The sequence below is a fragment of the Apteryx rowi genome, unplaced genomic scaffold (genome assembly GCF_003343035.1).
Source record: "Apteryx rowi isolate R43461 unplaced genomic scaffold, aptRow1 scaffold_53, whole genome shotgun sequence".
NCBI classification, from domain to species: domain Eukaryota; kingdom Metazoa; phylum Chordata; class Aves; order Apterygiformes; family Apterygidae; genus Apteryx; species Apteryx rowi.
In genome coordinates this window covers 2978426-2990204 of record NW_020450794.1, presented here as the reverse complement: position 1 = coordinate 2990204, position 11779 = coordinate 2978426, and the positions used below count along the sequence as shown (strand labels likewise).

The 11779-nt window shown below is 45.6% G+C and overlaps 1 protein-coding gene across 1 annotated transcript; it reads right to left on the bottom strand.

Annotated features, from left to right (window-relative positions):
• Positions 1 to 4272: 4272 nt before the first annotated feature.
• EIF4A3 (eukaryotic translation initiation factor 4A3) lies at positions 4273 to 11775 on the bottom strand (the record flags this gene model as incomplete). Its single annotated transcript, XM_026080669.1, has 11 exons — positions 4273 to 4479; positions 4726 to 4853; positions 4941 to 5048; positions 5617 to 5732; positions 6479 to 6617; positions 7353 to 7494; positions 7954 to 8034; positions 8964 to 9096; positions 9416 to 9478; positions 10542 to 10608; positions 11678 to 11775. Coding segments are annotated over 11 exons (1092 nt in total), but the record flags the coding sequence as incomplete, so codon positions are not given.
• Positions 11776 to 11779: the final 4 nt, after the last annotated feature.

Genomic DNA, 11779 nt, shown 5'->3' with positions numbered 1-11779 from the left:
GGAGGGCTCCTCCCCCGTGGTTGACTTGATGCAGGCTCTGGCTTACGAGTGGGAATCTGTCCTCTGCGGGAGGTATTTCAGGGAAGTAACGGTCAGACCCAGAGCAGGTGCCCTTTAACCGAATGTACCCAGYTCCGCAACATCCCCTTGCCACTTCTAACGCCGGAGTGTTTGTGCGTAAGTGTACCAAGCCGGTGAAGCCATTAGAGCCACTACATTACGATATGTATCTTGCTTTACTGCCTTTTATACCAGTGTTACACAAATGCATGTATTGGTTCCTCACGCAGCCGATGGCAGAACTAACTGTTGTAAGGGAGGCCGTGGGTCAGAGCATACGTTGTCTTGCCTTGAACTCGCAGACCTGGTCCCAAGGGAGATGCATATCAGAACTGAGCTGTCTTTTTCTGCAGTTTAGCCTTCATGTATATAATATTGCCATTAATTCTATTGGGGGAGAAATTCCATCCAAAAATGTTGCCTACAGCTACCAAGCAATGAGTTAGGATTGTCTGTACAGTGTGTTTAGTTTTTATTTTTTAAGAAATCACAGATAGGGCATGTATATGAAATATAAATATATAAATACGATTTTGTATCAAAGTTTTTGTAGTTTATGGCAAAACCTGGTTCTGTGGTAGCTAAGTGCAGTCCCTGTAAAGGAATGTTTGTGGCTCATGTAAATGTGTGAATGCATCAACAATTTGAAGTTTTTGATATATTTGTGATATTTACCTGCCTTGAGCACTGCAATCTCTCACCCCCCTTGGGAAAATCAATGGGAATGTTTGTTGTGAAACTCTTGTCCTCTGTTGCATTTTAAAGTTATTTCCTGTAATTTATTTTCAGTACATGATTAAAATCAGTTGTGTATATATGAAATGAAATTTGTGCTTATTTTTAAAAGATGCTCACGTATGTATTCTACATAAACTATGTCAAATACCTTGAAAATTATATGAACAAATTGTCTATTGTACTTCATAGCTTTCTCTTGAAGCTGATGCTCCCCTCATGCTCGTCTCTGAAAGATGACGTCTGCCTAGCTCATCTGCCCTCCCTGCTCAGGGGAACTTCCTGCTGTTCGGAAGGACACGGCCTGACCTGGGGAGTTGCTTGGCAGCTTCTGCCCTCCAACAGCTGTGTCATTCTGAAACCTTGCTACAGGCTCTGACCTGTTCTCACTCTTGACTAAATCAGTGTCAACAAAGGTATTTTTGGATGTGGAGTGTAAGGGCAGCTAAATAGTTAACTGTTGTAGTTCCAGCTGGAAATGACTGTGTGCAATAGCTGGTTTTTTTGCCTTCCTAAGTGGTAACAGCTTCCATAAACTCTTGAGCTTCATCAGTCTCCCCCTCCTGAATGAGGGAAGTCATCTGTCTAGGACTAAAGCAATTGCACTGTGACTTTTGCACCCTAAGGAACTGCTAGGGAGTGGTGGTTAAGTTACCTGCCCTCTGGCAAAGAGGGCTCAGCTCCAGGTGAATGATGCTGAAGATGAGGTAGGAATGTTGCATTTTATGATATCTTCTCTCAAAACTGTACAGATTAAATACTGTTATTTCAACAATCTAATGGTTTTGGTGCTCAATCTCTTTTCCTTATTAGTTGAAGGACTAAGTCACAGGGGCAGCTTGGAGTGCCTCCTTCCTGGAGAACGCGAGAAGCTGAGTCAGATTTGAGGCTGCGCCATGCCCTGCTCGCCTGGCAGCAACAGCGAGAGCAGAGCTGTCCAGGATGTGACACTAGTGAGTTGGGGAAAAGCCTTCAGCTTCCACTGCTCTCTGGCAGTAGAGGTCTGAAAATGGCTGTGAGGGGAAGGGTTCCTGATCACTCTCCCCCAGCAAGCTGCAAAATTACTGCTTTATGGTTTGGAGATCAGTAGGGCTAACTGCCCCCCTCCCCTCTAGTCCTGAAGGTTTAAGTTTGCAGTTAGTGTTAGGTTGTGATTAACGCAAAGGAGCGCAGAGGCCTGTGCCCCAGCTTTGCAGAGTGAAACCCGTTGCCAGGGGTCAGTGGAAAGGCTCCAGAGCACCTTTCTGCCTTGGGGGGAGGGGTGGGTGGGAGGTGGGGTTACTACCTGCTGGGCTATGGGACACACTGTGGGCTGGGAAGAGCACTTTGGGATTGCACAAAACTTGCTGTGGGCTGTTTCAGGGAGGAACCAAAGGTGGGGGAAAAAGGAAGGATCAAGGTGACTTTTGGGGGGGAGGAACAAATATTGGGCAAAAGAGAGGGCTGAGGGGATAAAAGGGGCTGGTCAAGTGTTAGTACATGTGTCTGGCCATGCCCTGTTCCCAATCACTGCAGTCTGTACTGTCTTCTCATTAAACTCCATTTCTAACTATTTTCCTTGGTGAAAGGACTCTCTTCTCTGTGTGTGTGTGTGTGTATCTATCTAAAGTGCCAGCAACTGGAGTGGGACCACAGGTCACAGGAGCTCTGTCTGCAGTGCCAGCAACTGCAGAGACTGGAGTGAGCGGGAATCAGGTACTAGCAACTGGAGCTGGACTGTGGGTCTGTTAGCGCCAGCAACTGGAGCGAATAAGGTACGAGTGTCAATGCAGGAGCATCAAGCTGGACTAAGTGGCAAGTAGGGTAAACGACCTGGGAGCCTGGCATAGAAGCGGTTAGAAGTCTGCAGCAGGTATGCATGTGTTTCTGTGCACGAGACACAACTGGTGGTGTTGGCACCAGGAGGTCCAGGCCAACTGTTGGAGAGACTGTAAGGTCTGGGAGGGGTTAACTGAGAGGCCCATTTGTATGTGTGCGTCTGTGCAGGAGGCAGCAGGAGATGAGAGGATCCAAGAGCTGGTTGCTAAATAAACTTGTGTGTCTGAGACCCATTACTGGAGGGATCCGTAGTGCACATATTTGGTTTGGCGCACAGAGGCGGTTTGTACCAGCAACTGGAGTGGGCTGGGGGCTGGGTCGAGGTGCCAGCTACTGGGGATCCAGGGCCAGCTACTGGATAGCCTGAGTGTCTAGGCCCAGTAACCGGGAGGGAGCCACATTATATGCACATATGTATTTCCTACTAACAAACCTTTGTCCTGATCAGCTGGAGAAGGGAACGAGATGAGGCTGTCAGTGCTGCTTGTGCAAGCACTGACTGTTTCTCTGTGTTGATCTGTATGGCCAGCCTTATGTATATGCACGCATGTGTTGTGTGTGTGCGCATGCGCACCTACTGGGAATGCATGCTGAGCCTTGCTCTGGGTTGGGTCTGGGGGCATGGAGCTGCAGCAGCCTTGCCTCCATCAGGCTGCTGGATTTTGCAGTCTCTAGCAATTAGTATCCTTAGTAAATTAAGGCTAGTATTTCTCAACCTTTGGCTACCTAGTGCTGAGAACATCAGRATGATGCATGGGGAGTACAAGGGAGCAGAAGAATTTTGCTGGTGGCGTACAAGGGGGCAGGAAGGAGACGCACGCTCCCTTCGCCACCCAGGGCTACTCTGTGACTGACTTGGGAAAGGGGTTCTGAGAGCTATTCCAATTCTGTGCAAACCAGTGCTGTACCTGACTGTTGCTGCCCCCTCCCCAAAGCAAGCAACAACGAATTTAATAGAGAAAGCATAGAGTAAAACATGGTAACTTACACTACCCTGGCAGCATAGCTCTGGCCAGCTCTTGTYTAGGTCTCAGAAATGATACAGCTAGGACCGCTCTGGAGAAGATATCAAGGATGGCAAAGTACAGCATAACGCTGTAGGATGACAGATTAGGAGAGATGACTGGGGAAGGGCAAYAAGCTACAAAACCAATAGGGGGATGGAGAAAGGGACAAGATAAAAGATACTGTTTATTACATGCAATGCTGGTAAGAAGGTACCTTCTCCAGCTGGCACCAAGTTAAATAAGGGCATTCACACTTGCAAGCTTGTGCTCAAGTCCCCTGGGTGTCTGGGGAGGGAAAAGACTCATCCAGAGTAACGAATGATAAAATTTCTGGCTCTAGAAGACCATAAACAGGAAACTTCTTCCTTTTTGACTATGTTGTAACTCAATCTTCTTAAAGTAGCTTAGGTACAGGATATGGGCCATAAACTTTTTCTAGACAACTGATCCTTAATTAATTTTGCCTCTTAAGGAAATTAAAAAAATGCATCAGCTATGGCATGGCACTAATAAAAAGGTGGAGAGCAGGAAATCTTGTGTTTTATGAACCTAAGTATACAGAGTGTCCACTTTTTTTTCCATAGTGCTATCCAACTATAGTCTCAAAACTCACTACCTGTTACCATCTCAGGTTAAAGTAATCAGGTACAGGTTATGGTAAAACTTCATTTTTTTTATTGGAAAAACATGGGCAGAAGTAAAGACATTATTTACACAAGTTCCCATCTGCAGCTCAACTCAAGAACATAAAAACAGTAATGTGACAAAAGCACAGGGGCCTGAAACATAATTATGGAAGGTAACAAATGATATGATGGCAGCTCCCTTGTAAACATGGACCTTCAGATAAGATCAGCAACTGAAATGAGAGAGAGAATAAGAGAATGTAAACTTGCACTGAGCAAGCTGAGAGCCAAAGCCCAAGCCCAGCAGTAAAGCAAACACAGTGCTATTCCTGGGCTCTTTCCCAGGGCAAACAAAAGTGGGTTTGGCTCAGGGATGAGGCACATGGCAAAACAAAGCATCTGACACTTGACTTTCAGATGCAGTGCAAACCCACAGCTGGAGGAGAGCGGCAGCCTCGCTGTGGCAAGCCTGCACTCACCGTTCATGGGCATCTCGTCTATCTGGGTGGAGTAGTACTGCTCAATGTCTCGTAGGATGCGGATGTCATCGTTCTTCACAAAGTTGATAGCTACACCTTTGCGGCCGTATCGGCCTGACCGGCCGATTCTGGGGGGGGGGCAGAAGGAAAGAGAGAATGGAGCCAACTTGGAAGGGTAATCCAACCACGGTCCCCAATGCAAATGCTGTCCTCACCTGTGTATGTAGAGTTCTCTGTTGTTGGGTAGATCGTAGTTAATGATCAGAGACACCTGAGGCACATCCAGGCCCCTAGCCCAAACATCTGTTGAAATAAGGACTCGGCTGCAAAGAGAAGAGGACAGTTACTGCAGTGCCACCCCCTGAAGTACGTGCGAGAGCCACAGAGACATTGTCTCCAGCATGGGGCATCCCCTGCCATCCTGCACTCCTCCTCCCACAGCATGCTGGCTGCATCCAGTTTAGCTACTAGGAAGCTGTCTCCACACTAACTCACCAACCTTCAGTGAAAAGACAGGTAGTATGAAGCCAGCTTTCATCTTTCAGGATGAATGTGACACCAAGAGCTTAAAAAGAGGGGGATGGTGCCCAAATATTTTTCTCCCTTGATTTATTTTAAATGCAGGACTTCCCAACCTCTTCAGCAAAACAAACCTATGGCTAGAAGTATAAACATCCCTTCTTGGAAGCTCTTGTGATCTCCCCAACTCTGAGCCACCATAAGGGGATGGATGGGAATTGGAGCTCTTCCTGTTTTATTTAAGTTAAACGAGTGAGGCCTTCAAAGAAGAGAGGTGCTAGGTGCTTCTGAGGCCTGCTCCCTTGGGACCTGGAAGAAATCCTGGCCTGAGGCAGTAGTAATGCTCTGAGCAGTGCTCTTTGGGGCATTTACCTTGCACCGGATCTGAACTCTTTCATGATGGACTCTCTCTCCTTCTGTGGCATGTCCCCATGCATGGATGAAACTGTGAAGTTGGCTTCTCTCATCTTCTCTGTGAGCCAGTCTACCTGCACATACAGCCAAGCAGCCAGGGTTAGCTATTTGCTCCTGACAACAAGATGTGCCAGTGTGCTTGGAGATTGAATGCGGAGATGTATGCTGTTAAGGACTTTAAGGCTCTTTAACAAGCATTTTGGAGATACAGGAAGTAATCCTTACGCTCTGTGACATGTAGCACTGACTTAACACATGGCTCCATGAATCATGTAACTGCACCTATCCCTGGAACGCTCACTGCTGACAAGTGCAAGTCGTGTTTATCAGCCCAGATCCAAGTCTGCCCGGAGAGCTGGACGTGGAGCAGAGACATGCTCCAGGCAAGGAGGTTAACAGTTTGAATAACAGGAAGGGAGAAGTACGCAATGACAGACATCTAGGCCAAGCCTATTAATGGTCATGGCTGGAACAGGAAACACTGCGTTCTCCCTCTTCTGATACAGAAAGAATTAAGGGCATTTATTCAGGAAGTGTGGTTTTGTTTTAGGGATTGTAAATAATTAGAAAAATAAGCACATTCTTAACTAATCAGTTCTACTTTAAAAAGGCAACTCTTGCCAACTATTCCAGGTCTGATAATAACCAATTGTTGCCTGTGCTAGGCACATCCCAAAGACCCAAGCTTTACCTCTGTTCTTACTAAACTATGCCTAAATGGACAAAACAGCCAGGCCTTTTAACTGGGTCYGCCCCACCATCCTCCTCCTCTGTTACCCTCCGCGAGTGAGGTGACATGCCCATCTCACAGCTGCTGTACCTTCCTCTTGGTGTTACAGAAGATGACAGCCTGGGTGATGGTGAGAGTGTCGTAGAGATCACACAAGGTGTCAAACTTCCATTCTTCCCTCTCCACAGCCACGAAAAACTGCTTGATTCCTTCGAGCGTCAACTCATCACTGCAGGGAAGAACAACAGCTATAACACACCACGAGTCAGAGAGTAGGTGCAATGCAGTTAAAAGGGCTGGATGTGCTCCAGCAGAGCTCATGCCACTATCCTAAGTGCTGAGGGTTGCTGAGTCCATACGCAAGTCCACATTGTTCTACAAAGTCCCCTGAGAGGTCTCCTCTAAGGAAGGACTCAAAGGTGACCCATGCAACAGAGCTGAACTTGGGCCCCCTCTTTGATCTAGAGAGACAGCTTCAAAGGAAATGATTTCTCTGCATCATTTTCACATCCAAAATACTTGATGAGAAAGACTGAAGAAAGATAACTGGGGCAACATAAGAGACATCAGGGCTTCAAGCCCAGTCAGCCAAATGCTTTTTAGGCTTGCTGCATATATCAAATTAATGGAGACCTTCAAAAAGCCTCTGGAGGTGGAGCACAGGAGTCAGGATAGGCGTGAAGGATGAATTTCCAGAAAAAGAGACTGCAAGACATGGGGAAGATAGGGAGAAGGCCAGGCTGAGAAACAGTGAACAGAACTGGACAAGGACAAAGCAAGAGACAAATCAGCCTCCGCTGGAAAACGGGCCATGAAGGAGGTCTGCAAGTACCTAGTCAAACTGCAATGGTGAGAGGAAACACAAGAGGAGACTTTGCACATTTAAATCGGTCGACATTATGAACCGGCCCCAAGCTGGAACAACCTGAAGAGCTTCTGTTCTCTGCAAGTGAACCTCACTCACCGTTTCACCAAGATGCGAATAGGGTCTGTCATGAATTTGTTGGTCATCTCTAGAATTTCATGAGGCAAAGTGGCGCTGATCAGAACCACCTGTGTAGCTGGAGGTAAGTATCTGTACACATCGTAAATCTGCTCCTTAAAACCTGCAAACGCAAATCAAGTAGTGCAGAAATGTTAGCACATCTTTCTCCTGAATATCCTGTTCTTTCACGATTCGCTCTGGAATTCTGTAGTGGTCCTTTCATAGCACAGACCCAATAAGCAGTGAATCAGGAACCTGCAGCCAGTGTTGCCCATTGCTCCTCTCTCCCCAACTCCCCCAAACCCACTACGACTTGGCTGTGTTATGCAGCACAGTACAAGAGGGTGGTGCTCAAAAATCTCTAACTACTGAAAAGGACACTCCAACTAAATCAGATGAGACATTTTAACTAGCTTACTAACTTACTAGCTTTAACTGTTATAGCTTGTAACATAACTAAAACTGTACAACTATGGCAAAGAAAGGAGTATGTTTTTAGGAGCAGGACCTACCTGCTGGGACACATGAAAATCTCCAAAAGGTGAGGAGAAAGGAAGTGCTAAGGAGATAAATATTTTACCTTTATTGAGCATTTCATCTGCTTCATCCAAAACCAGCATTTTGATGGCTCGAGTCCTTAAGCTTCGGCGACGAATCATATCTGTAAGATTTCACTTTGTAAGATCAAAAGGCTCTGAAAGCGTGCGAGCCTGCACTACTCCCAGATGCTGACTAGTGCTTGGTGATGGGAAGGGCCAGAGCTACCCGCTGCAGGCCGCAGCCTAGGGCCACGTCTCTGCAGAACAGCCTAAGGGAGCACTGACGGCAGGGAAGCTTTGAGAGGCTGGGTCTTGGGATGCTATTTGCTAAGCACGCAGGACAGGTGAATCGCAGCCCCCCAGCAACTTCGGCTGGACGTGAGAAATGCAAAACACTGTATGAACTTTTAACCAACAGCAACTTTTTTTCTTCTTTTTGCAACTAGCTCTACRTCCCCAGTGACAGGTTCCTACGCAAGAAAGCGTTGCCTGTTTCTCAGAGAGTCAAAAGACGTGAGCTCAAAGGCTAGCGCTGTGTCACTGTGGTAACACTAAACATAAAAATCTTCATACAATGAAAGCAGAAAGTACATGAGTGCCTTGTTTAAGCAAAGACAGCAATGGCCAGTACACAGAAAATATGAGCCTAACTTAAGACACTCAAATAGGCCCAGCTCCTGTCTCCTCTGAGACTCTGAAATACTTCCTGGGATTTTTATATTTTCTGCTTAAAAACATTCTTCTCTCCTGTGCTATCATGTAAAGACCCATTTGAACAATGAAAAGCAAAACATAAACAGAGAAAATCCAAATACTAACCCCAGTGATTTCTCTCTAGCCTCTTGCAGATATGACCATGGTAAGTAGATACCTCGTTATACTTAAGCATATTTTAGATTAGTTGTGTCAAGATAAGTATAGTTTTCATAGTATTTCAGATCTCAGGAATTTAACTGTCTTGCACATCAAGTGCACAAAATTTGCAGGAGGTTCCCATGGATCATCTTGGGTCTGACCCCAGAAGCGACGTACCCTCCCCACATCTCCTTACCAAACACACGGCCTGGCGTGCCAGCAACGACATGCTGCCCGTAATCCAGCTTTCGGATATCTTCACCCACGTTGGTCCCTCCAATGCAGGCGTGACACTGGACATTCATGTAGTCTCCCAGAGCAAGGAGACCCTGTTGGGACACACGAGAATGGCTTAGTTATCTGAGTTCTCATAAAGTTTACCTATTTGCAAAGAGATGCAGATCTGCACAACCATAAAATATTTTTAAAAGATGTGAGCACAACAGAAAGAGGGATCTTTTAGGTGCATTACCCGAACTTCCTCAGTGGCGAGCCTTCAAACACTGGGAGCTCAGAAAGATAAAGCTTCCCTCTAGTGGAAGCTGCACTTCTAGCTCTACTAGGGACTCCCTGAGAATTGACCCCAGGCCTTACGAGTGCTTTACAAAGGAGAAATCCAAGGGTACGGTTGCTTTTAAGTGTTCCTACCTTCTGAATCTGTACAGCCAACTCCCGAGTTGGAGCTAAGATCAATGCCTGGGTCTCGCGAACCTGATTAAAACAGATCAGTTAATCACATGGCCATGGCTGATCAAGCTCAACAGATTACAGATCCCACGACACTCTGAAGCGTCACACTTGAAGGATCAATTACAGAGTTTTGTACTAAAACCTACTGCTTGGAAGGGTCAGTACACCTAGAAAGCTGCTCCCACACAAAGCATTTACACAATAACAGCCTCTTATGTAAGTTACTTTTGACAAGATGGCACCTAATGCAGTTCTTAATTTCATCAACTAATTTTTTATTCCAACCTCATTTCTGAAAACAATTATAGAAATGTGTGTACTTTTCTTGCAAATGAATAGAAACAAATTTTCAAATGACTTAAGTTTCATATTTTCAATTCAGACAAAAGCTTTGCATTGTTCAAGGATTCCAAGACAATGTTTTAAAGCACTGTGTTTGTGAAATATTCTGAGCACTTTACAGAAATGAGGTAAAAAGCTGACCTTTCCGTTCAGAACATGGAGTTTATATTTATGTCCCCAGGCAATAACAGGTGAATGACAACCAAAGCTTACTTGGAGGGACTACTGGTCCACAGAAAATCATGCTTATATTCAAGAGCATCTATATATTCAAGTTATATTTCAAAAACATTCATGTGAACAAAATACCCCTAACTGGAACACAAATGAACATCTGTCAGCCAGAAATCTAGGTCTGTCTCTATGCAACATGTGCCATCTGTTCATGGACAAGTTATTGATGTTAGGACTGTTTGAGGACAACTGTCTGTTGGAAGATTAATTTAGTCCTCTAATGCTGTCAATAGAAGCATCTGAAAGAGGTTAACTGTTAAAAGGCAGCTTTGCAATTACAAGATTTTATCTGAACTTTTTATTCTGTCAAGGTGGGTTTAACAGTTAAATCCTTACAAAAATAGGGCCTGATGAAATTTTCAGTCAGAATTTTGGCTTAAGGTCACCGTCCATAATTAAGATTTCATTTTAAAGCTTCACTCATTCACTCTAACCAAATTAAGACCTTTTTAATGAAGACTCCACTGATTTATTTTAAAAATTCTTGTAGGACATGCTGTGAAATCACCTGTATATCCAGGCACTGCAGAACAGAGATGGAGAATGTTGCTGTCTTCCCTGTTCCAGACTGTGACCTGAGAAAGAGATGTTTGGTAAATACTTTTTTCCAAACAACCAATACAGGCAATTTCAATATATTATCTCTCACCTCTCTGCCCAAAGGTAACTTTCTGCCAGTTGTTCATAGCYAAGAAGTGAATATTGTGAACAACATATCCCATGAAGTTTTGCTAATACAAGTTTTACTAGTAAGAGAAATAGCTTAAGAAATGTAATCTCAGGGCTGGAGTGTGCTCTACTGCAGGGTCCCCAGCACTGGCATGTTTACCCCTTATTGCACCAGCATTTCAACTTTCTGCAATTTGCCTTGCAAGATTTTTTTTTAAGGTAAAATGGTAGATATGCAAATACAATTCAGAAGGCTATTAATTTCCACCAGTGACCTAAAAAGGACTTTTTTCAATTGGATGCATACCCTTTGCCTCTAGAGACAAATACTAGATCGTTTCTACTTGCTTCTTTTCTCTTGACAGAGACCGCAGGGGTCTCTGTAGTTCTCTAGCTTTGCTGGAAAACATTCCTAAGAGTCCCAGATCCCCATTTATTCAGAATGCACAGTATCTTGGCTGAATGTTTATCACAGTGACACACCTAAAACATTATCCACTCGGTTTGTTAGGTATTAACAACACTGTCAGGAACACTGTCTGTATGTAGACTGGCCCATTTCACCCTACATCATTTACGATGTGATTTCCCCCATCCTCCACAACGCCAAGCAATGGCCGAGAAACACTCCTGACGTATCTCGCCTCCAGCTTTGGGCAGTGAATATCACTGGTACTCGAACCGCTGATTAAGCCAGCTCTGGGCAGAGACACGTGCAGTGCCAGCTCCTCCTGAGCGTGGGCAGTTCCTCTGGGGTGCAGGGCGATGCAGTTTTTTTTTTTTTAAAAAAAAACCTCACCTGACAGCAAATCTTTTAGGGCAAAACCCCCCAGCTTCAAAAAGGCAAACAGACGGGTATTTCCGAAGCCTTGCGCGACTCTGCGCGGGGGCGAAGAGCGGAGCGCGGGCTTTGCCGGCCAGGCGCCCGGTGCCAAGCGGGGAGCCTGCTCCCTCGGGCCGGGTGGTGCCACTTACTGTGCGATCACGTCCCGCCCTTTGATGATCTGCTTGATGGCCCGCTGCTGGATGGCCGACGGCTTCTCGAAACCTGCGAGCGGCAGCGGAGTGAGGCAGGGC